This window comes from Dipodomys ordii, unplaced genomic scaffold (assembly GCF_000151885.1).
Source record: "Dipodomys ordii isolate 6190 unplaced genomic scaffold, Dord_2.0 Scaffold111, whole genome shotgun sequence".
In the NCBI taxonomy this organism is placed as follows: Eukaryota; Metazoa; Chordata; class Mammalia; order Rodentia; family Heteromyidae; genus Dipodomys; species Dipodomys ordii.
Window position 1 is genome coordinate 5198694 of NW_012267327.1, and position 26346 is coordinate 5225039.

The window sequence follows — 26346 nt, forward strand, 5'->3', positions numbered from 1 at the left end:
CTGGGTTTTCAATTCTATTCCATTGGTCCTGAGGTCTGTTCTTATGCCAATACCAAGCTGTTTTGATTACTATGGCTTTGTAGTAGAGTTTGAAGTTTGGTATTGATATTCCTCCAGCAGTGTTCTTTCCGTTGAGGAGTGTTTTTGCTATTCGGGGTCTTTTATTGTTCCATATGAATTTTTGGATTGTTGGGCATTTCATTTACTGGTAATATGTCTCTCTAACTCATTTCATCTTTAACCAAAGAAACATTTTTCTTCCTGTTCGGTAGTTACTCTGAATACAATTGTCTGAAAAGTAAAGTGGGATATTAACTTTGTTAACTTGGCTTATTACACATTGCATTATTTGCCATTCAGAGTGAGACTATTCCACTTTAGGTTACTGGTAGGTGAAACAGGAATACTACTGAAAATGTTTTAATGAGATAAACTTTGCTAAGTTCCTTATTGCCAGTTCTTCAACTGTTAAGACAGGTTTTTAGTATATTCTTTTCTTTATTGTAAATAATGTTTTGGGAATTTGTGTCAATACAAATTAGACATTTCTAAAATGTAAAATCTGGAAAAAATTTTCCTGATGAATAACTATAAGTTATCCATGGGATACTTAGAAAAAATAAACAATATTTTTAGTATCTATTGATATAGCGGTCCTCATATTTAACATATTGAAGATTAAGGTGACGGAGAAGCTTGCTTGCTGAGGTGACTCATTCCTGTATTCCTAGTTACTTGGGAGGCTAAGATCTGAGGATCCTGGTTTGAAGCCAGTCCAGGCACACAAACCCAGAAGTCTCTTATTCTAATGAACCACCAAAAAGCCAGAAATGAAGCTTTGACTCAAATTGTAGAGCATGAGCCTTGAGCAGAAAAGCTAATAGATGGTACTCAGATACTAATTTTAAGTCCCAGTATCAGCACAAAAGAGTAGGGAGAAGGAGGAGGTTTATATGGTAATTATGTAACGGTTAAGAAAAAATTAAAGAGATTTTTAGCTTGCTAAATGTTACATCCTTGTTTGATCATTTGGAGAATAAATTCACCCCTTCCCCTTATTTCTTTTCTCCTGATGCTCACCACAATTTATACTTGTATACTCATTTGTTTACTTATCTATCCTCAAATGAAGCAGTTATCTGTGTTTTATTCATTCCTATCTACTTAGCAGTTTGCATAGTGCCTGGCATATAGTAGAGATGGAAATACTTTTTATGATTCAAGCCAAAAAGCATAGAGCTTCTAGTAGCAGCGGTGCTTTGGTGAAAATCTAAGGAAGATTACATTTTGGTATTTAAGTCTCTTTCTTCCCTTAGAGAAGGGATGAGTAAAATCTGGACCCCTTTGGGTGTTTAAGGACTGAGAAATCATTTGGTACTTGGAAAGATAAACATGCACCCTTCCCATCCACTGCCTGTAGCTGTCTTCCTGTATCGATAATTTTGTATGGCCTATGACTGATGTTACAAATATCCAAAAGACCCTTGGTAGAAAAAGATTCCCTACTTCGGCTTAGAGGATAAGCAGTAGGAAATGCATATCTAAACTTTAGTTATTTTCCGGAGACCACTTTACTTTGTAGTGTTCCTATTGTGCACTTTGTATGGGATATTATTTTTAAGATCAATATGTTATAGCTACATAATCTTTAGATATCAGCATTTCATTGGGACACTCATATATACTGATTCCATTGCCGTTAGGCTAAATTTATATCTTGTGGCATTCCAGGTCTACTTCCATCCCAATACTACTGAGCTCTGCCTATTAATAATCATTAACTATGTGGAAGATGACTAGACATTTATGGGGAAACATATTCAAAGCTGAGGTCATGATCTTTTTTCTGTTCCTTGACACCAAATCTTTATTTCTTGGCTTCCTCTCTTTAGCTATTTATAATCCATTCTTACCTTCGCTCCTTTATAGTATTCCTTATTTTATTTTTTTTCATACCCAATCCATCAACAAATCAATATTGTTCATTTTCCAAATCTGCTATAGCAGATCTAGGCCAACAACCACTCTTACTTCACTATTACAGGAGTCACTTCATCTCCCACTTTCAGTCTATTTCATTTCAATCTGTCATCAACTAAACAGCTAAATCATCCTTCTAAAGGAAATATCGTATGATACTCTTCTCATTGTAATCTCCATGGATTTGCCGTCTTCTCCATGGGAAACTAAATCTTCACAGAGACCTATAGACTGTTGGCATGCCCTTTTTCATATCACTTCACATTATATATTTCTTGCTCACCTGTTGATCCATGCGGGCCTTTTGTTTTCTTGGAACACAACTGGTTCAGTGTTTTGACTGTCTGGGGTGTTTTTGTTTTTGTTTTTTTGATTTCTTTGATTTCATTCAGATCTTTGCTCAAATACCACGTTTTTCTGTTAAATTTTTCTTTTTCATGACAATAGTAAATTCCTTTCTTTTACTACTTTCTGTTTTCTTCTGCATTGTTTTTTCTCTTTAATACTTGTTATGTAAAACATGGTTTATTTAAATGCTTATTTAGAGTTATAAAATGGAAAATCACATTGTAAGTATGAAAAATCACAGTTTAATTTTCTCTAAATACTTGAACAGAAGATAGTTTTTTCAGAGGTAGTTTTGTTCAATTAATTAAAACTCAAACTGTCTACCTAGAGCCTATAGTATACTATATTGGGACAGTTAACTCCTTTAAGAGCTTTTGAGGGTATGCTGAACTCACTAGAGGTGATGCTTTCCAATGGAACTATTTAAATTTTTATCAAAACTAGAGGCCGTAATTAAAAGCAGTCAAATTCATTAATGTCTTTAAAAAAATCTATTTATTGTTATTGAAAAAGTGATGTACCGTAGAGGTTATGGTTACCTAAGTCAGAAAATGAGAACATTTCTTTTTGAACAGTGTCAGCCCTTCACTCTCTCAGTTTTTTCCTTCCGTTCCCACCCCCAGTTAAGTATTCTGTTTCTTTTTTCTTCCTTTAGGAATTTCTTTTAATCTCTGCTAAATTAACATTTAAATTTTTCAGAAATTTTATTTTAAATATGTATATTAGAAGAAATAAGTTTTTTGACAGGAGTCACATTGGCAAACATGAAATTTTAGACAAAAGGCTACTGGTTCATGAAAGTAATACTCAGCATGAGTATTTAGATTGTGTGCTAGCATAATGCCACTTTTAGGGATTACATTGGTTCATCATCAAATACTGACTGTTAGAAATTGTGTTTTTTCAGGTTTGCTTTTAGTATGTGTTTTTCCCTGATCATTTTCACGTCTTTGAAAATAGAAAACAGCAACCTAGAAAATAGGTACCCCCTTGTTTAAAATAGTTTTTCCTATGCAAAATAATAATTTCCTATGTCAAATAATTGATTTTATGATCTAGACATAGCATCAAACTGAAGAATACTCAGCAATTTTCAACTTGATTTTCCCTATTTAACTGAAATAAAATAAAAGAAACGAAAATCAATACATTTAATTTTTAAAGTAATTATGAGGCCCAAATATGTCTTATAACTATAGAATCTTCTAGTTGAAATTGTTTCTCCTTATTTTTCTTTATCTTTTGCTTTTTACTTTCCTCCCTGCCTCCCGTTCCTTTTTCTTTCTTTTGCTAGTATATAAGGTGAACTCACAACCTTAGTGCTTTCACTTTTCTTGCTTATCTATTGTGTTGTCCAGCATTACCTTTGCTGTTCTCTCTCCCCTTCTCTGGAGGTGAGGAGTTGGAACGCTGGATCCTAGGGCTTTCTAGATAGTTGCTTCATGCATGCCTCCAGTCTTTTATTTTCTTGTTTGACAGAAGTCATTAGTTAAAAAAGAAACTTTTAAAGTTTTTATTTGGTAAAATCCTAGTCTGAATTCATTATATCTATTACATTTTCATTTATCATATTTCAACTAAAATATTTTTTTAAATATTTGACTAAAAATAATGTTGGGAAGAATTTTAAATCACTGTAGATAAGTAACTACTAATAGTTATAAAATAGTCTTGCATCCTTACAGAAATTGTTATTTCCATTATTAAAAAAGCAGGTATCTTATATACATTGTTATATAGAAAAGTGTGCTTAAAAATACAAAATAATCGGCACTGGTGGTTCATGCCTACAATCACAGCTACTCAGGACACTGAAATCTGAGAATTATAGTTTGGAGCCAGCCCATGCAACAAAGTACATGAGACTCTTCACTGAATTACTCAAATAAAGCCAGAAGTGGCTGTGGCTCAAGTGGTAGAGCACTATTGACCACAGAGAGACTTACCGACAGAGCCCAGGCCATGAGTTCAAGCCCTGGGATCTGAAAAAACAAAAAAAAACAGTGCTAATAATTCATATGGAGTGATAGTAGGAAAGTTATGCTACTTTTAAAGAAGAGGATAGGGGATAAGAGGTTAGTTGTAAAGCAAACATATTAATATGTTTATCAAAATTAAGTTATAAACAATTTACTTAGATGAATAATAATATTTTAAATGTCCTGGTGCAAGTTTATTTTAATAATTCCTTTGGAGAATAATTGCGAAGATGACATTTCAGTACTTCAAACTTGACTGTCTTGTTATTCCTTCCCCCTTCAAGAAACACATGAATTGCCTCACTAATGATTGAAGTTTTAGTCTGTTTCTTCAGTATGTTAATTTTGTGAAATTGAATTATATGTAGTTTATCACTTTCAAACCAGAAATAATCCTTCAATTTCACAATTGTTTCCTTCAGGTTAGACTTGTTCAGCAAGTGCATATATTCTTATAAATTAAAACTACCTATATTCCCTTACATATACTATAATTAAAATTTCTCTTTAACATATTTTATAAGATTACCTGCTATATTAGTTTAAGCTCATAGGAAATTAGTTTTACTGTATTTGCCACATTTTATACTGTACTTGCTAAATTTTTACCAAATTCTATACATATGGCATTCCGTGATGAAACCTGTTTCAGTAAGTATTTTTCTTTAGTTTGTAATATTAGAATAACTTACCCCATGTAGATTTAGTATTTTTCTAACAATCATTGTTTAAAAGCTCTGTCAATACCACTCATTTAAAAATTAATTATAGGAGATTACCATTTGGGTCATTTATTTTTGTCTATGAAAAAATTCACAATTTTTAAACTCATCTTTTCTTTAGATTCTAGAGTTTTGCATAACAGACCTACAAATACTACTTAATTGATAATTAACCAAGCTTTAATTTTTACTATTTGTTTAGTTGCTTTTTTAATATTAATAGCTATTCTGTTATCTAATGTCAATATATAGGTTCATTTGCATCTAATATTTAAGTATTACTGGAATGTTCTCTCTAAAATATTAGCTGCTCTTTCTGAGACATCATCTTAAAGCAATGACATTAAATTTTCATATATAGTTGAAAATGCTTAATTTTCTAAATGTTCCAATATCTTACCCATGGGATATTAGATGTGATGATTTTTATTACAACATTTTTTATTTCATCTTTGTCTATTAGTCTCCTTTGATGAAGCCCATTTGTCTAACACATTTTAAACAATTTTTAAAACCAGCAAATAATGGGCTTTACTTCATATTTGTGTAATAAAATTTTAGAGTACTTTTTATTAAAGGTAAATATTTTTGAGAGAATTATTAAACCAACTGCTTATATACTATGTCCACTTAACAAGATTCTATAGTTTTTCATTCTTTTAAAGATAAGTTCAGATCTTACATGTTAGGTAACGGTGCTTATTAAGAAAACTTACTTTAATTTTTTCATCTGTCATTTTATTTCTTTTGCTAATGGCTAAGAAAATGTACATTTGAATTATTTGATTTAATTTTAATTTTTATCTGATAATTCTTAAGCCGACTGTGTATAGAACACCATAGCCATAATCTACCCTAAAAAAGTAAATAACTCATTCTCTCAAATACAATATCACTGAAACTTGGAATAAAATGATGATTTGCATCATAGGTTTTATTCTTTGACTTCATTGGTAACTGACTATGGTCAGTTTTGTTATTTTTTTAATAATACCTTCTAATCTTAATCAAATTAAGAATGAAAAACTATTGTTACTATGAATATATATTCATTAACTGTGCTGTCTTTTCAGCTTGCTGCTGAATTAGCCTGCGTTGACATTCTCTGCTTTCTGTGTCTTGTCTATCTTTACTGTTCCCATTAGATCCTCCTACTACTACCACCCTTCAGCCTACAGTTCAGTGGCATCCTTCAACTTCTGACATCGAGGATCTGGCAACAGAACCTAAAAAATTGCCCTTCCCATTGTCAACTTTGGCAACAATTAAGGATGACACAATTGGCACAATCATTGCTAGTGTAGTGGGTGGGGCTCTCTTCATAGTACTTGTGAGTGTTCTGGCTGGGATATTCTGCTATAGGAGAAGACGGACGTTTCGTGGAGACTACTTTGCCAAAAACTACATTCCACCCTCAGACATGCAGAAAGAATCACAAATAGATGTTCTTCAACAAGATGAGCTTGATTCTTACCCAGACAGTGTAAAAAAAGAAAACAAAAATCCAGTGAACAATCTAATACGTAAAGACTATTTAGAAGAGCCTGAAAAAACGCAGTGGAACAATGTAGAAAATCTCAATAGGTTTGAAAGACCGATGGATTATTACGAAGATCTAAAAATGGGAATGAAGTTCGTCAATGATGAACGTTATGAGGAGAATGAAGATGACTTAGTCTCACATGTAGATGGTTCTGTAATTTCCAGGAGGGAGTGGTATGTTTAGCAACCACTAAATGTGACTTAACTATGTACAAGGTTTCATTCATACTAGTTGATCATTTTCAGATTGCTCATACTTTTTCTTGAGGAAGAATAATCTTTTTCAAGTTGATTTCCGAGCTTACTTTTTATATTCTGATCTGACAAATGAAAATGTAAAATCTGGGTTCAATGTATTTGAGCTGCTTTTCAATTTTTTTCAATGCTGTACTACTGTCTCAAGATTTAAATTTTAATGCAGAGTACTTTATTGGTCTGAGGCACACAGGTAAGAAGACATGTCAATGTTAAATGTATGACTTTTTTGGTACAAAAATTAAAAAAGGAAACTACCTTGGCATTGTGTATTAAATGTTTACCTAAGACTATTATCTCAAGTATAATGTTTGTGATACATATACCTCTCTCAATTTATCACCACTAAATGATACCACATCAAAATTGACGAGAAAACTAATTAAAAATGTTTATATATATTTTTAAGATACTAAAAATATTCAACCTGATGGAACATTTTTCCTTTTCAAACATTTTTTTTAAATTTCCATACAAATGGAATCTTTACCTCGCATTTTAATGAGCCTTGCCATAATTACTGTAGAGTGGCTTTTCAAAGATATTTGTTGCACTAAAACTATGGTAGTAAACTCAGTGAACATGATGTGTGAAAGAGCATAATTAGCTGGTCAGGAATTTTGCCCCAAATACATTACAAGAGTAATACATGCCTTCTAAACATGATAATTATTATAATTTTTTCATCACCAGAGGACAGTTTGTATATTGTCTTATGGACACGGATTTTTGTACATTATGCATTGACCTTATTTTAATGCCTGATTTCCTAAATATATGAACAATAATAAAAATATGGTACAGAGCAGAGAGGGCATTTCAGTATGTTGGCTTACCAGTTTCATGAATAGCTTCTATAAACCATCTCATTTGAGTTATTTAATATTGATATTGTTTAAACGGGTAAATGTACAAGAAAAAATAAACTTGGAAAGTTGGGATTGAACTAGAAAAACCCGAATTATAGAATCATTCGGGTAGCACTTGCTGATGAGTATTGGCAACCCATCTCCTTTTTCTCCATTTTCTCCTAAATGTATGTATGTGTTTCAATTTTTTTTTGTTTTTCCAATTAAAACTGGAAACATACCATAAGGTTTTTTTGTTTTCTTTTACATAATTCATTAAGGATATCTTTCCAAAATTATGTAACTTTTGAAAAAGAAATGTTTTCTAAATATTCAAATGTGAGTCTTCTTTGTAAGATAATTACTTCTGCAGTGCAATTCTACAAAATTGTAATAATGACATTTGTTTTGAAGCTCAGAGAATGTTTATTGGTGATTCATTAGCATAAAGGACTGTGTAGAATAAGTATTTTGCCAGGACAATGGAGTAGAACTTATTAATAATTGTAAAAAATATTTTTAATGAAAAGGAAAAATTAGATATTTAACTCAGCTACTCCTCCTGATTTATGGAATCGGGGGGAAAATGATTACAGAAGGCAAATAAATTGTAACATTGATAGAACATTGCAGGTAGTAAAAGTTTTATTCTTAAAAATGATAGTTTTCTCTAGCAGCACTCTTTGAAAATTAGAAATTCTTCCCTAACGTGTTACATCAGATTAAGGAATACAGTTAAACTCACTGATTCCTTGTTTAAAAAAAAAGTTTGGTTTTACTATAGCTAACCACAGATATTAATATTTTAGTCCAAGTCATTAGTAGAAAACTTTTTATAATATACTGTGATTGAAATAACTTTAATTTTAACTTAAGTATCAGCATTGATATCACCCACAAGAAAGATAGGTCTAAAATTTCTTTCCATGAAAGATGTAAGTTAGTGGGGTTTTTTGATCAAAACTTTTATCTCTAAGAACAAGATTTTGAAGTGCTACATGAATCAAAGCAGAATAGTTACATTTATGATTCTATATAAATCTCAACCTGAACATAATTCTGAAAGAAATTAGCATTGTATTTAAACTTCTTTTCACATTCTGGCCATTGTATGCTTAGTTTTTGGTGGTTTGTTTTGCTTGGGAAAGGGCAAAGCTGGAAACCTGTAAGTCATTATTTAATATATTCTGTATTATTTCAAATCATTTGGTACACTGAAGGGTTTCCAAGGTTAGGAATCTTAACTAACACATAAGATTTTTGGAAGTATTGCACTGTTGTTTATTAGAGCTTTATATATGTATACTGTACATAGGACATTGTTTGTAAACATGAATAGTCAAATAAACATTTTTGTTAAATTAATTTTGAATACTAATGATGTACATAGCTAATTATTAGGTATATATGAAGATACTAGTATCTTTGAAAAGACAAGAGATTATTTTTACTATTTAGGTACATTTATTTCATATACTTTGAATTATTTTTTCATTTCTCTTTTATGATTTCTACTGTTTCCTACTGGTCAGTAATAGAGTGAAGATAAGTGCAATTTATTTTTTTTCTGCCATTAAAAAATAAGTTGGAACTTTAGTAGGCTGGTAAACTTTAAAAGTGAAACTTGACTCTGTAGTTGATTGATAATATGTTGTGTGCTTAATAAATCAAGTATTAAACAGTAAGGCTTTCATTAGTAGATAGCCATGTACAAGATAGTTATGTAAAGCAAATATGGCTGCATGTTTTTTTGTTAAGGGATTATAGGAAATACAGTGTTTAAAGAGTAAAATTTGAGAGAATTGTAACTCTTGCATATGTGGTTACCTTAAATTTAAAACACCAGATTTTAGTTTGATTTTGGTAATACTGCTAACAGAAATTATATGAACAAGCAAAGTATTATTAATATAGGGAAATAATGTAGAATGTAGCAAAAGAATAACTTGTACCCACATTGAATTTTAAATTCTGGTAGAGGAATCCTATACATTTTTGAATATTTCCTGATTGCTTGTTAGAAATATACTATATACATAACTTTTTTTTCCTCTTTTTTAAAAAAATATGTGGGTTTTAGGGTTTTTTAAGCCTAAAAATACTCTCCGGAGTTGTATTTCTTTAGCAAACGATTCTATATTAACCTTCTGTGTCCTCATCATATTTGTTTAGTATAAGCTTGTATGTGCATGTGTTCAACATTTTTTTTGGGGGGTCTGGTCATGGGGCCTGAACTCTGGGCTTGGGCACTGTCCCTCAGGTCCTCAGCTCAAGGCTAGCGCCCTACCACTTGTGCCACAGCATCAGTTCTGGCTTTTTTCTTTTTTGCTTATGTGGTGCTGAGGAATCGAACCCAGGGCCTCATGCATGCAAGGCAAGTGCTCTACCACTGAGCCACCTTCCCAGCCCACTGAGCCACCTTCCCAGCCCATGTTCAACTTTTAATTAGCAGTTATTACAGTATTAAATCTACATTATAAAATTGTAGATATGAGAACTGCTGCATTTCCATTTCTAAATAGGACTAATTTTCAGGTTAAGGAAAGATTTAAATAAAGTTTGCTAAGACTTGTTTAGGTTGATGTTACCAAATTTGATTTCAATTTTTAATTCCTATTTCATGTTTGCATCATGAATAACATTCAGTTACTTCTATACTAAACATGTACAGTTTTTTTCTTGATGTTATTTCCTAAATGTAAAATGCAACTAGTAATGGCATTTAAATTTCATTAGGTATTTATAAATAATCTAGCAATGGCTTAAAGTATACAGGGTGATGCACTACATATAGATAGGAAATAGCAAGGGATTTACATTTTTCCTGGGTTCCAGAGATCCTGGAAATAATCCTAAGTGAATATCAAAGTCAGTTATTTCCAAAAAAAAGTCTAATTTAATTTTCAAAGAAGCAAACATTTTTTTTTTAATTCATGCAATTTGTCTGCATTAATTTCCTTTGTTGGTATGCCAATGTACTTAATTTGAGAATAATGTTCACAGTATACCAACTTTCACCTTTTTTAAACATACTTTAATTTGTGTTCTGTTTTAATCCAGCCATGTACATATCCACCTTGACCTAAGTAGTGATGTGTCCATTAAAATTTGAAAACTTATTTTTCTTGAATTTTAGTACTGATTTTTAATATCTCATTTTGAGCATACATTTTATTTCATTTTCCTTTTAGTAAAAGCACTTTTCATTCTGGCTGGGCTGTATGGATGAAGCAGACTACGTGAGTTTTAAAATAGTAAGGTTAAAATAGAAATGATCTTCAAAACTTGAGAATAAGTTGAAGCCTCATTGCCTTACACATATAATATTTCTGTGTAGAAATATATAATTATCATCTCAGTTATGAGAAATATCTCAGGGACAAGACATGAAGGGACAAGTTAATATAGAAGCTGTGGCCTCCGTTTTTTTTTTAAATGAAGAATTAGAAATTACCAAAATTAATGAATCACCATGTATTAGCTTCAATTACTGTCAATTCATCAATCTTATTTAAGCTCTTACTCAAATAATCCTTCTTGCCATTATTGCATTTGTAAATATGTCAGTAATTCTCAAAACAATGATTAAAACTTATCCTAGTAATCTTGACTAAAAGTATTCCCCTAATATCAAGTAGTGCCTGTTCAAATTTTTCATATATTTTATTGTAGATTAATCAGAATTCCAGTATGACCCATGTATTATAATTGCTAGGAATATCTTTTCATTTGTTCCTTGCAATGCCCCTCATTTTCTCTTTGCAATTTATTTCTTGGAGAAACTGTGTAATTGTTTTTTCTATAATTTCCCAGTTTGGATTGTTCTGTTTTTCTGAAATTGATTGTGAGATCAAAAGTCTTAGTGATTTGTGTTTAACTTTTTAAAGACTACTTCATAAGTGGTATGTGTTCTATCATCAGGAAGTGTGAAATACTTGCTTTTTCTGCTTTGAATCTAACAACCATTTATTGGTACTCAATGCCTAGATATGAACAGAACCTATTCAGTGCCTAGTTCATTATAACCATTCTCTTGTCACATGATATTCTTTGACATTAATTATATACATATTTTTTCTACTCAACCTAAAATTTTCATTTCCTCTTTTCCACATCAGGAGGCCAAAGTCTAGTTCAAGTGACAGATTTGTGAAATTTACAAACTTACTCAAAATAAGTTATTGCTGCCCATAGTATCAATTTATATCTATACAACTTTATGTTTTATAATAGTTTTTTCCTGTTTTTTTTCCCCTTAATGAATGGGAAACGGTATCAGTTAAAAATAATTATGTAGTCTTGTACTAGTAAAGTGATCACTTTAGTACTTTCTAAAATACTCAAAATGGAAAATTTAACTGATAAAACTATTTTTGGGAAACAGTATGATTGTATTTCATTTTAAAAGCTAGATGGACTTCTCACTAATTTTTTTGAAAATATAATTGAATGTGTTTCAGTTGCTTTTTAATCTTAGTTCTATACCGTCTGATTTAGTGATTCAAGAAATTTTACACAGAGTCAGTATATGTTGATATTTGATAATTGTGAGAGCTAAAATGCAACCATCTAGATGCAAATGGAAGTTGGGGTACATTGTTAGGAACTTAAACAATCTCACTCAGACATTATTTTTAGACCTTTATTGTATGAAGTGTTTGGTTTCCATTGTCTTGCTGAGCATGATTACAGCATCACAATAGCTACTTTGAGACCATTATGGGTTTATGTGAATTAGTTAAATGAGTGAATGCAAATCTGTCTTCTGATATATTTGAATTTTTTTGGTTGCTTTGTCATGTCACATTAAATTGTCATGGTTTTACTTTATGATGTAACTAAATAATGTGCATTGTTAGTAAGATGTTTGCATTGATTTTTGTTGTTACTTGTACCTACATTATGTTTGTATCTTCTTTATACCAATTCTTTTGCTTTAATGACATTTACTAGGAATAAATACTTATCTAGTGTTTAACAGAGTAGCATCAATACTCCCAAATGGTTCATGTGTCATGTGCTCACTTCTCACGTGGAGCATCCATGCAATTCCTCCTCTACATTTGGTTGTTAAGTTTAAATATTAATTTACTTAACTGAGTAGCCCTTGATCACAGGTTGATGAATATGCTGAGAAGAAAAACCTAAATGAAATTATAACTCAGTTTCATTTTAGAACTCTCTCATTTCTCCCGTACCATTCTGTAGATACCCTGTGTAGAGGGTAAACAATATGCTGACCAAGTAGAACTATTATTGCCAATTTATGGTTTATACACTATTAAACATTTTCTTTACTAATTTTTAAGATAAGTTGTGATTTGTATATATACCATATATTTCATGAGTTCTGTAAAATGGGTTGGGAATTTTTTTTTTTTTTTTTACGTTTGGTGAGGACCAAAATTACATAAACTGCATCCTTCTATTCCTAGACTTGGCACAATGTACGGTATGTCTTAGATACTGGGTAAGTTGTTAAATTTGGAGCTGAGCTATTACATGTTTCTTATTAAACATTAGGGATAAGTATTTTCCACAGAAATTCTAAGAAGATAAAGGTATGGATGTTGTTAAAAGAAAAAAAAGTCTATGTTCTAAGTCCTTTTGTGGAAAAGCACTTAATTGGCATATATAAAGATCTGAGTTGGGTCCTCAGCCCTGAAAAGAATAATGGGGGAAATGTTGGCAATACAATGATGTAGTATGGGATTAAATAAATATAATATCTCTAAACTCTTGGTAAAGAGACTGAAAAGAAGAAAGTGTAGTTTTGGAAATGGATTAGATACACACATATGCCCGATTGGCTTTCAGATTTTTTATTGGATTCTATCAGAATAAGATTAAAATTTTAATTATTTTAATACTTTACATTTACCAAATATCCCAAAATCAAAGTTTCAATTTGTATTAAGTTAGAGGAGGTAAGTTTGTAACTGATACTTGAGCATATGCACTTTTGTTGTACTGGAGAGTGCTGTTATTTTTCACTTTGAGGTGTTTCCAATGAATGTGAGTTATGATATCTAAACAGCAAGCTATTTTTAGGCATGCATACAAACTTTTTGTTGTGACACTGTCTTTGTTTTCTGCCACTTATAAAAATTAGACCTTTGTTGGATGGTGGTAGTGTTGCTTTGCTACCAAACTAGCTTCACATTGAAAAATGCCAAGTTTTTATACATTGGCATTTTTTTTCCTCTGATAGTTTTTTTTTTTCTGGAATAAAGTATAGAGCTAAGTGTTAATAAAAGGTACGGCAATATATGTTATTTATGGGCTTACATCTGAGGAAATTTAATCCTAAATTTTTGTCTAAATACTCAGGTTTGAATGCAAAAGAATTTGCATGTTTTTAATTCATATGGGTATTCATCATTTATTAATATCATCTACCACATTCTTTTTCCCATTAGAAGAAAAGCAATAATACAATATATATATATATATAGTATATTGTATTGTGTATATATACAATATATTGTGTATATATACAATATATACAATACAATTTGACTATGTAGAGTAGATTATCTAGTTGATAATGGATCATACTCTGTTTCTCTTTTTCCCAGATACTCACTTCAAGACTTAATAGCTTATTCTGTTACTAAGAAAAGATGTGGGGGGAAAAACACAAGAATATAAAATAAGTGGATCAGGTGAAATAAAGCTGCCAAATTTAGGGAAGGAAAGTGGTATACATAGTCAATTTTCAGCTATAAACACCTAAGCTAGAAGTTATAAGACAGAACTGAATAACTAAAATACTTTTAAAACTGTTAGACTTGAAAATTTCTGTAGGATGTTAAAAATGTGACATGGTTTATTGCTTTAAAATCGCCATCAAATTTCAGGTTATTGCTGAGATTAAATGAAGGGCTTTGAGGGAATGTGAGATTTAAGGAATTTATAATCTGTAGTTTTAAAATCTTAACTGGGGCTCATACGCAAAAGTTTTCTTGAATATTACTATGTAGACGATGTTAACTTCATTGTTACATATAACCTCATTGGTTATAAATAATTAACTCATAAATTTAAAATCTGTATACTTGGGGGAAATGATAAGCTACTTTACTCATGAATAAATGTAAAAAGTATTCATTAAACAGAAATATTTAAGGAACTAATGTGAAATGAGTAGCAAATTTGACTATTGGAATTTTATTTGTGTTACTGCACAAGATAAAGGACCCTGTTCCAATCACCTTAATAGGTTTCAACTGGCATAGTATTGAAGTAGGAGTATAGTCCTCTATAACTTTGTCCAGACTTATAAATTACATGTTTGGGAAAGTGGTAACAAATTATCAATGAGTCATTCCAAATCTCACAGTTACATGTGCTTGAGTAAATTTGCACTGGATCTCGAGTCTTCTCTCATTCAGCACATACTCAAATTGAGATAGACTAATGAGCAATTATGGATCATATGAACTGCATTGACATGCAAAAGTTACATAGTTTGAGGATGATTATAAATACTTTTAGATTGTGCTCATTGAAAGACTTTGGAACACGTGTAGAAGTTACAGTCTTAAAACGTGGCTAAGAAAACAAATCAGTAATCTGGTGGTGTTAGTTTATTAAAGAAAAAATTTACTTTTGGAAGGAAAATACTCATTTTAGCCATCTAAACACCATATCACATCTGAAAAAGTTGGCAAAAAGTAATCTGGAGGTGAGTACAAGAAACATTTCAAAGGTGATAGTGCTTTAATTCTATTTCAGTTTTCCATGTCTGGATCCTAAGAGTAATGGCAATTATTTAAGAGGTATGTGAATAAACCTGTTTTAGTGAAATGTAGAACTTTGTATGATGAACAGGGCACCCCGAATGCAAGTCTACCTTATAAAACTTACAAAACCTAACTTTAGCCTTTGTTTTGTACTGTTGATTGGCTGACCTTTGCCAGACTATTCAACTTTGGAGTCACAGTGTCTTCATTTACAAAATGTTATCTTTGATATCTTTCTTATTGGCTAGAGGCATGAAACAATTCCATGGCTGAAGAAACTTTGTAACATGAATCACCCCAAAATTTTTACTGGGTTTAATCTGACTAGAATTGTTAAAATACACACATGATACACACATGGATAGTTTTGTCCTGTCAATACTTAACATTTATGAAAATGCACGGCACATTACAGTAATATTAATAGATTAGGTGTTTACCTTTGCACAGTGTTCAAAATTAAGGTGCGCAATTTTAAGACCCCTTTAAAATTATTTGAATGACTTAATGTTTCTTGCTTTACAGAGATTCCATTTAAACAGACCTCTTCCATAGCCGTAGCTGGAGCTGTGATTGGGGCTGTCCTTGCCATTTTCATCATTGCTGTCTTTGTGACTGTGCTGCTTACTCCCCGGAAAAAGAGACCATCCTATCTTGACAAAGTGTAGGTATCTTTGTTGTCTATGTCCAACAGTGAATGCTTACTAGGCATCAGTTATATCTGAAGTGTGATTTCCTCATTGTATTACTATTATTAACTTCAAATAGTTGTATAACAGGGTTTCAGTTTAACATGTCTGTGTGTGCAGTTTATCTTGATCCAGTGTCACCCTCTCCCTCACCCTCCACACTCATCTGTTTCATCTCCACCTGTTTCCTAGTTCCACTTTTACATATACATTGTGTATTATAACTCTGTTTTCATTATGATTGTATCCATTTTCTGCCCACTTGCTTTTACTCTTTTACTCTACAGTACAAGACATATATTAGCTTCCTGTCAATCATTTTTGTTAACAGCTGATTGTTTGATCAGAATATCTTAGAATTAGTTTTTACTAACTGAGCAATGTCAAAGGGCTAGTAGGGGCAAATTAGATGAGTTTTTATTGACAGTGTATTAGATATCTTACCACCTGGCCATGAAACGCTAATTTATATTCAAAATATTTATGCATTTGAATTGCTTCTTTAACTCAATATATAAACCAAATGTTTTGGTCCTTAGCATTAGAATCAATGTTTACTTTTATTTTCTGTTTGACTGGTTATAAAGGGGACTTAAAACAATCAGATGTGTAGGATAGAATAGTACATTTTGTTTTATGAGAAAAATATCCCCAAACTTGAGAATCTTGATTTTTTTGAAATTTTAATTGATATTCTCATTTTAGTTGTACAAAGTGGTTTAAGTTTCTCCTTTTTAAAAATAAATAACAGTCACCTCTTAAAACTGTTCAATGCAGGATCGATCTTCCACCCACCCATAAACCACCTCCCGCTTATGAAGAACAGTCCCCTCCTTTGCCTCAAAAAGACCTTCTATATCAGGTATGTACTCGTGAATGTATTTTAAAAAATCTAAAATATAGTATTTCTAAACCATACTGCCAAAATCTGTGTCTTTCATTGTACTTTTTTTGGAAATTATTTTTGTTTAAGAAGACTTTCTTCTATTCCCCTTTCTCTCACTGATCCAGACCATTTGTTGTTGTTGTTTTTAAATTTTTTATGCTAGTTACTCGGGCTTGAACTCAGGACCTGGGCACTTCTCTTGGGTTTTTGTGCTCATAACTAGTGTTATAGCCACAGTTCTACTTTCTGCTTTGGCATAGTTTTGTTTCTTTTTTTTTCCTTTTTTTTTTTTTAACTGTCAAGGTAATGTACAGAGGGGTTACAGTTACATAATTTTCTTTCTGTTTTAATTGGAGATAAGAGTCTCACAGACTTTCCTACCTGGGCTGGCTTTGAAGTATGTACCTCAGACATCAGCCTCCTGAGTACCTAGGATTATAAGTGTGAGTGCTTGGCCACTTAAAAATTTATAGAAGAATTTTGCCTAGTCTGGCTTGGAACTATGATTGTCTGGAACTCCTATGAATCTGGGTTTCTGGGTTTATAGGTCTGTACTTGTCTTTTGATTTATTGGAAAGAATGATGGTGGACCATTAAACATTTTTTAGGGGGCGGGGATGGTGGACCATTAAACATTTTTTAGGGGGCGGGGTCCGGTCGTGGGCCTGAACTCTGGGCCTGGGCGCTGTCCCTTAGCTCTTCAACTCAAGGCTAGCACGCTACCACTTGAGCCGTAGCACCACTTTTGGCCTCTTTTTTTTTCTGCTTATGTGGTGCTGAGGAATCGAACCCAGGGCCTCATGCATGCAAGGCAAGCGATCTACCACTGAGCCACCTTCTCAGCCCCATATTACACACTCATGCACATGTTCATTGCCAGTAGTTTCCTAAGTGCCTTTTGTAATCTCAGTCCTTCACTGGCTTCCATTTCACATTCTCAGAAAATGTGAAACACACAGCCAAACACATGATTATCTCCTGTCCACGAATGTGTTCCAACACTTCTACTGAGTCCCTGAACCTGTAAATAGTACCACATTATCTATATATTATATATTTACTACACACATATATACAACTATCCTAGAGTATTACTTTATAATTTAGTATAGTAAGAGATTAACAAACGATGGAACAGTTTTAGCAAGATATTGTAAAGTTGCATGAATGTGGTATCTCTTGGAAGAAATCAGACAAATATTAATATTTTAACCCCTTATACATATATAAGTGAATCTATAGGAAATGAAACTCTTAAGAGAACAAGACTATGTATGTTTCTATGTTCTCACATTTTATGCAAGGAGATTCATACAGTATGTTTCCTTGCTTGGTCTTGGTACTTGCACTTGCATAATTTTGAGAGATTATGAGTACAACTATTGTATGTTCAATAGTTTGTTTTAAAATAGATATACCTTGTTGATGTGCTGTGGTCTGTTTATACATTTACTTGTTGATTGACATTTTCCTTGTTTCCAGTTTGAGACTATTACAGACATTTATGTTTGAACTATGAACATTTATGCGTGAGTCTTTTTGTAAATATGTCTTCTCATTTTTCTTGGAATAAATGTGTATGACTAGAATGGCTGAGTCATGTGATTAAATGTATTTAACTTTTTAAATATAGAACTGAGTCATATAATAATTATATGTTCAGCTTTTTAAGGCAACACAAAACTTTGTTTTTTTTACCACCATGTTTCTAGTATTTCATAAATGTTTGAATTACTTGTGGCTCTTACCAGTTTTAGATTTGCTAATAGGTATGCAATTGTATTTGCATCTAAAATTGTTTCAATGAGAAATAGTTTTTCATATATCGAATTACCTTTCTTTGGTGAAGAACTTATTCAAATAGTTGCTTAGTTGGTTGCTGAATTGTTTTCTTATTGTTGCTTTTGGAGCATTCTTTATATTTGGAATACATTGAATTAATATTTTCTCTTACCCACTTTTTTTTCTTTTTTTTGTCGGTTGTGGGGCCTGAACTCTAGGCCGGAGTGCTGCTCTTCAGCTCAAGGCGAGCGCTCTACCATTTGAGCTATAATGCCACTTCCGGCTTTTTCTGCTTATGTGGTGCTGAGAAATTGAACTCAGGGCCTCAAGCATTCAAAGCAAGCGCTCTACCGCTGAGCCACCTTCCCAGCCCCTCCTACCCACTTTCTTGTCGTTCTTATACAGTGCTTTCACTCTTGGAGGAAGGTGTGGCAAATTCATTTTGTTAGTTGGTCTTTTATTTAATTAAAACAGTATGGTTAGTATAGTTTGGAATATATCATTTTCATTATAAGCTATATTACTGATTAGGAAATTTAATGAATTCAAACATAGTTTAAATATGTTTTCATTTATTATCATAATTCATAATTAATTTCCTGTCTTCACTAAAATACAATTTTGAAAGACTTAGCTTCTATAATGTTATTTTGTAGCTTATGTTGAAGTCATTGTCAAACACTAAAGTTAGTACAAGTACAAGCTTAATAAAACCTTTAAAATCAGACATAAATCTGAAACATGAAGTAAAAACATTTGATTCATGCTCTTTTTTTTTTAGTAGTATCACACAGTATGCAACAGTATAATTACTAAGTAAGAATGAGAGGCACTCACAGTGGCTCAAGTCTATAATCATACTACTCAGGAGGCAAAGATCTGGAGAATCGTTGTGTGAGGCTCACTCCCAGAAAATATGTAAGATCCGTGAAAAAAGGCAAAAAAGGGCTAAAATGTGGCTTAGAGTGGCAGAGCACAAGGTCCTGAATTCAAATCTAACCAAAGGGAAAAAAGATTGAAACTTAGTTATTTTGACCTATTGTAAATTGTGAAAATACAGTAAAAAGACTTATTATATATATATGAACCAGGTCTAATCTGGAGGGGAAGGGGAAAAACAAATTGTTTAAATAGGGATACAGGTGGACCCATTGCAACAATGCGATGTACAAGTCGTTATGTCGAAAACGAACTTTGCCTTAATTTTTAAAGAATTAAATTTAGACATTTTTCTTGAAATACAGTCAGAATATTTGTATATTTGTTTGTTTTAGACTTGTTTTAAGTTCACACTGTCATCAGGGAGTGGTGAATCTTAATTAAAATATAAATGACTCTTTATTGACTCAGAATAAGTAGAAATACAAAAACAATTGACTAAAGTTCTGGATCCTTTTGTCTATTATGGGGCTTTTGAGCTGATTTCATACTTTGGCTATAGTGAATAATGCTGCAATGAACATTGTTATGCTGGTAACTTTACCGTATCAGTTTGTGATTTCTTTTGGATAAATGTCCAGGAGTGGAGTTGCTGAATCATAGGGTAGTTTTTTGTTTGATTTGTTTTGAACAACCTCCATATTGCTTTTCAGAGCTGTTGTACTAGTTTTCATTCCAATCAATAGTGTATTAGGATGGCATCCTCCCTAGTATCTGTTACTGTTTATTTTCTTGATAATGGGCATTTTAACTAGAATCTCAATGGTATATTGAGTGAAGCTAGTCCCAGAGATAAAAAGGACTCCTTATATGTGGAAGCTAAATGTAGCTTACAAACTCATAAGTAAATATGTCAGGTGGTGTGCAAGTATATACAAATGTATTAATTGAAATACAGTAGATTCAGGGGAAATTTCAAATAGTATAATTCCTTAGCAAAGCAAAATTGAAGCTAAGCAAAATAAAACACTAGGAAGAGGGTAATCAAAGGGGTGGAGTGGAGCCAAGGAGAAAAGGATAGATTAATGAAGAAGATAAGAAGAGGAAAATGTAGACAAGAATTCAGTGTGTATACTACAAAATTAAGAAAAGCAAGGGAAGCGTGGGGGAAGGATGTGTTCATAAACGGCTTTGCTGAATGGCAACTCCTATATAAGTTACTTAAAAATAATTTTTAAAAAATTAGAAAAAATAATTGAACTTGAATTCAGTCAGATAAGTCCAATGATATATCCTCTGAAATTTCAGTGGACTTAATAGAATCTAACTTTAGAGCACTTGTAGTATTTTAAAAATTAGGAACAGTTATATGGTCAGAGACATCTGGACACAACTGAAAAATTTTAAATGGTAAAAACAAAATAGTTTTCAGAAATGAATTTGTTACTTAAATTTCATGAACATAGTCTTATTTACTTTAAATTTGGCCACTTAGTCTTATTTTAGTCTAAACAAATTGCTGAACCTCAGCATACCAACAATTAGAAATATAATAAAGATCACATAAATTGTTTAAAGAAAACCGTAAACATAGATTAAATATATCTTATCTGAAATGCTTGAGACCAAAGGTGCTTCAGATTTGAGAACTATTTTAGGATTTTTAGAATCTTGTATTTTTGAAGATGTTACTGCTTTGTTTATCCCTAACCCCTAAATCAGAAAATGCTCTAAAATTCCAAATATCTTTAATGTTTTTGCATAATATACCCTTAATGCTTAAAAACATAACATCTAAAAACATAGTTGAAGGAATTTGTTTTTAAAGTTACTAGATTTTTTAAAGACCTGTATGATAAAACATAATTTTTGACAAAGCCACATGTTAAAAACAAATTTGCATTATAATTGTCCATTAGTACCTGAGAGATAGTGACTCCAGGTGCCCTGCAAATTATCTTTCAGTGAGTTGACCTTAGTCACTTTGACCTACAGCCTCTAAATTCTGTTTTCTTTTACCTGGTCTGCCATGGCAGCCTGTCAGCAGAATTTTCAAGATTACTAAGTTAGCATACTTCATATATATAGCATAGGGAGTCACAGTTACCAGTCTTTCTTCAAGTATTTTACAGTGGTAAAATACTTTGGTTTGGCGGTAGCATTTGTTATTTTCTTTGTTATATTCTTAAACCAAGGTGTTTCTCCACTAAGTTTAACATACACAAATCTCCCTTTATTGATAGTTATTGATAGTTTCTTAATTAGGAATATGTTCAAGGAAAGCAATTAGCCAATTAGTGATTTAGTATTTTTTAATTTCATTCTAAACAAAAAAATAATCCCCATGTGAGTTAAAGTTAATTTTTCAAGTCAGACCTGAGCAGTATTTTACTAATGAGAAGTTAATAGACCTACTAGATAAGGAGGAAAAAAAAATCTCTGGGGTGACTGTTTATTTTAAATTATTGATGATTCCATACAAATATTTTAAAAATTATTTGGCCCTCACAAGGGAAACAGGGAGCTACCAATCAGAAAGCCACCCAATTTTCAGTATTAACGTAAGGCCTAGATCTTTACGGAAGAAGACAGATGACAGACAGACAGATGGTGGAGACAGGCTAAACTGTCTTCCCTATGACACGTCTATGCCATGTAGTCTTTTTCTCTGCCAAAGTTCTCTTTCAGTAAACTTTCTTTTTTCTATCATCCAAATCTTTTTGGTGTGTTCAAATAATTTTCAGATTTACCATTGTGTCACAACTCATTTTCCTTACTGTTGTGTGTTGATTACTAGAAAACACATATGTAACACATTCATATTCAAGATCATCCTTTATGATGATTTCTGTGACAACCAAACAAAAGTTGTAGAGTTTATATGAAATATTTTTATATCTACTTATGTAATTTTTCAAGAGATCCAGCTTGAGTTCATTTAGCATTTCTAATAACTATATAGTTGGTTATACCTTCTTTTCCACTGAGCAAAATCCTGATAATTCATTATTCCATTGAATTGGGGGGGAATGTAATTTTTCTTTACAGATAAGTTCTTCTTAGATACCATTATATGATTCTAATTTCATCCATTAACTGTATAATCAGTTTGTGTGCTAATCAGCTTTCAATCACTTAAGCAAAAGTACCTGAGATTATTAAGTTACAAAGTCAAAGGTTAATTTTAGCTCACAGTTTCAGAGGTTGTGGTCCATGATTTGTTGGCCCATGATTTGAGCTCATAATGAGTATAACAGTGCAACACCATTCACCTCCTGGCCAGGAAGCAAAGAAATGAGGGAGTATAATGGGCAACAAGGTCCTGTAATACCTTTTAGGGCAAACGTTCATTGTCTCACTTCCTTCTACCAGGCCCCACCTCTTACGGGCTATACCAACTTCCAATAACACCATATTGGGGACTAATCCTTTAACACATGAGGCTTGGGGAGCATTTTAGATCCAAACAATGATAGATAGCTAATGAGTTGATAACTACACTGTTCTATGTATGTTTTAATTAAGTTTAATTTCAAGAGTTTACTAATTCCAGATATTGTCAGATTTTCCTAGAAAGTAGCTCTAATGTAAATAAAAGCTTAAAGAGTTTTTTTTACCCCCCCATTTATATTTTCTCCTGTGGAGCACTGATGACCCAAACCTTAAAATCCTAGCTACTCAGGAGGCTAAGATCTGAGGATTGTAACTCAAAGACAGCATGTAAAAGGTCAGATAAGGTGATGTTAGGAAAATGAACCCTAAGATATGTATTTAAACATTTTTTTCTTTCATGCATTTGTTTCTAATGTAATTATAAGATTATTTCTTTGTTGCTTTGTATAACCCCACAGTATAACCCATGCTTTCATTGTATTTGATGTCGGTATAATTTGTGGAGGAGATGGGGAAAAACAAGTCATTTAAATAAGGATACAGGTGGACCTGTTGCAACAATGAGAATTATAAGTTGTCATGTCAAAAACGAACTTTCATTGGGTGGGGGGGGGAGGATGGGAAGGGTAAACAAAGGAGGAGGCTACAATGCTTGATAAGATATGTACTCACTATCTTGCCCATGTAATTGTAACCTCTCTGTACAGTATTTTCACAATAATAAAAAAAAAAAGACAGCTGGAAGTGAAGTTGCGGCTCACGTGGTAGAGTGCCATGCTTGAGCAAAATAGCTGAGACAGTGCAGAGGCCTTGAGTTCAAACCCTAAAACACACACACACACACACACACACACACACGCATGCACGCACGTTTGCACGCACATGCACATAAAGATTTTTCTCCTTAAAAATAAAAGTTATATTCTATTTTATGCCTTTTTATAGTTGGTTTACAATTTGTGACTGTGATTCTGCACATAGATACCTAGACTTAAGATGCACTTTGGATGATACATTTATGGTAGCTTTATCCACAATCAATATTAGAAGAGAGATGATACCTCCTCTTTATAAGTTTGAGAAAATCACTATAGTTAAAGGTTTCTAAGTGCTTAGCACTTAGTGATTTCTATTCTAAATTTATTAGCAATTTACTGCAGGTAACCTCGATTTCAGGTGTGTGGTAGGCCATCACTCTTGTTTATTACAATAAATAACATGTAAATGGAGTTTGAAACAATTTTTAAAAATTAAATGCTTTATGTTTGATGTACGTGTTCCTATAGAAACCACAAGTGTTCCTTTAGAAAAAACAATATAAATTAGTAGCTTTACTTTCTTGAAGAAGCTGAGAATTGCAGGCTATATTCAAGCAAAGGCAGCCTGTTTCTCATTGAGATATGACTGCATGTAAAACTGTAATACTGTGGGTACACACACATACATACTAAACAAATTGATTGTACTAGAATTTAAAAACATTAAAAATGGCAATTTATACTTCACTAAAATTAAAAACAACTGCTTTTTAAAAGGTGCTATCATTCAATTTATCAGTTTGTAAGTACAATGGCTCTTGATCAATATTACTAGTTTCATCATTCTCCCCCATTCCTCCGAACCCTACCCCTTTTCTCAGTTTTCCCAGTTTCACACAATATGCAGTGTACCTCCCTCTCTTTATTCATTGTTATGTGTGATCAGACATTGAGGGTTGTGGATTTTACTAAACTTTCTTAGTTAAGCAGGTACTGATAAACTGGATATCACAAGACAGGACACAGATGGACTTCAGAAATCTGACCAAAGTTTGGTCAAGGTGGAATCTTAGTCAAGGGTTAATTTTTCTCAAGGTTGTCTCAGACAGTTTCTAAGTTTGGGTTCTTCTATTCTTTACTGCCTTTCAACTGAGAGAACATATGTTAATCCTAATTATAGTTTACATTTATTCAGCATTTTTAAATGTAAGGCATTGTTATAAGTGCTTTATATGCATTAACTCATAATCTTCATAACCATCTCGTGAGGCACAGGGTGTTATTATCCTTATTTTCAGATGAGCAAACTGAAACTCAGAGAATGAAGTTACTTTACCAACTATGCCAGGTAGGATTAAAAACCAACCAAGTAATCCCAATCCAAGAGCTCACACTATATTTTAAATAGAGGACATATTACTGGCCTGTGTGTCAGGGAACATGGGATTGGATTTGTGCTTCAGCTCTTCTACAAGTAATGCTTCCACGTCTCTGGAACTTGGGAACTTTATTCCAAAAGGCATCAGTTTCTGGGTAATTCCTAAGGGCCTACATGCACTAAAATTTTAGAATTCCTCAGATGAAAAAGAATGAACAATCATGTTCCTTCTAATTTATTAATTGTTGAATGCCATCTTAGGATTTATCAGCTTCGATTCCCATCCCCTCTGTACTTATACATACAGATGCTCAATTTAACACCATTTTCCCCAACACATAGGTTATCATTGCACCTCCATCGGACAGCACTCCACCTGCCTATGTATGTTAGTATCTGAAAGCTATTTATATAGGGAATCATGGTCCTACTGCTCATATAGTAGAACCTCAAAAGAAAAACAATCTATTCCAATAAAAACAGTTCATACTCATATACATAAACACATTAAATATATATGTATATACATGCATATATATGTAGGTATATGATTATACATATATATGTATGTCCTCTAGTAAGTTTTAAGAAAAAAAAGCATTAAAATGTAAGCACATGTTTTCTGAGAACAATTACATTGTCATCCACTTTGCCTTTGCTACACATTTGTTGCCCAGTGCTTGAGACTTTTCTTTTGGAACATTTCATGAAATCAGGAAACATTTATTCATTTTGCTGACATCATAACAGTCTTTATTGTCTCTTCTTGATTTGAACTGAATATATATTCAACTAAAATGATAGTTTTAAATAAAGATATTAAGGCTTTCATTATACCTCCTGTTTTCCTCTGATACTTACCATACTTCAAGACTTTTCCCCATCCACATGCTCTTTCTTGTGCTCACAGGTGGTCCCACAAGCCAGGTACTGCCCAGGGTCCTTGTAACTTTGATGCAGTAGCCAAAATGTTACTAACTTAAGTATGCAGGAAATGTCATAACATGGAAGTTTTGCATGAACAATGATGGAAATAAACATAATTTTTCCATTCATTTCTACACAATTAAGTCTCAGGTTAGACTGGATTTTACTTTACAGAAAAGAAATTTCGATTACCTACTCTTCATTCTTATTGATACCATATTTGTTACAGAATTCT

At 32.3% G+C, this 26346-nt stretch overlaps 1 protein-coding gene across 1 annotated transcript in view; it reads left to right on the forward strand.

The window, feature by feature from the left end:
- Pvrl3 (poliovirus receptor-related 3) overlaps positions 1 to 26346 on the forward strand; it is a 60806-nt gene that overhangs the window by 17137 nt on the left and 17323 nt on the right. The window contains exons 6-7 of the mRNA XM_013028512.1: positions 15945 to 16083; positions 16886 to 16970. Coding sequence (XP_012883966.1) covers positions 15945 to 16083; positions 16886 to 16970 — 224 coding nt within the window. The remainder of the gene's footprint in view (positions 1 to 15944; positions 16084 to 16885; positions 16971 to 26346) is intronic.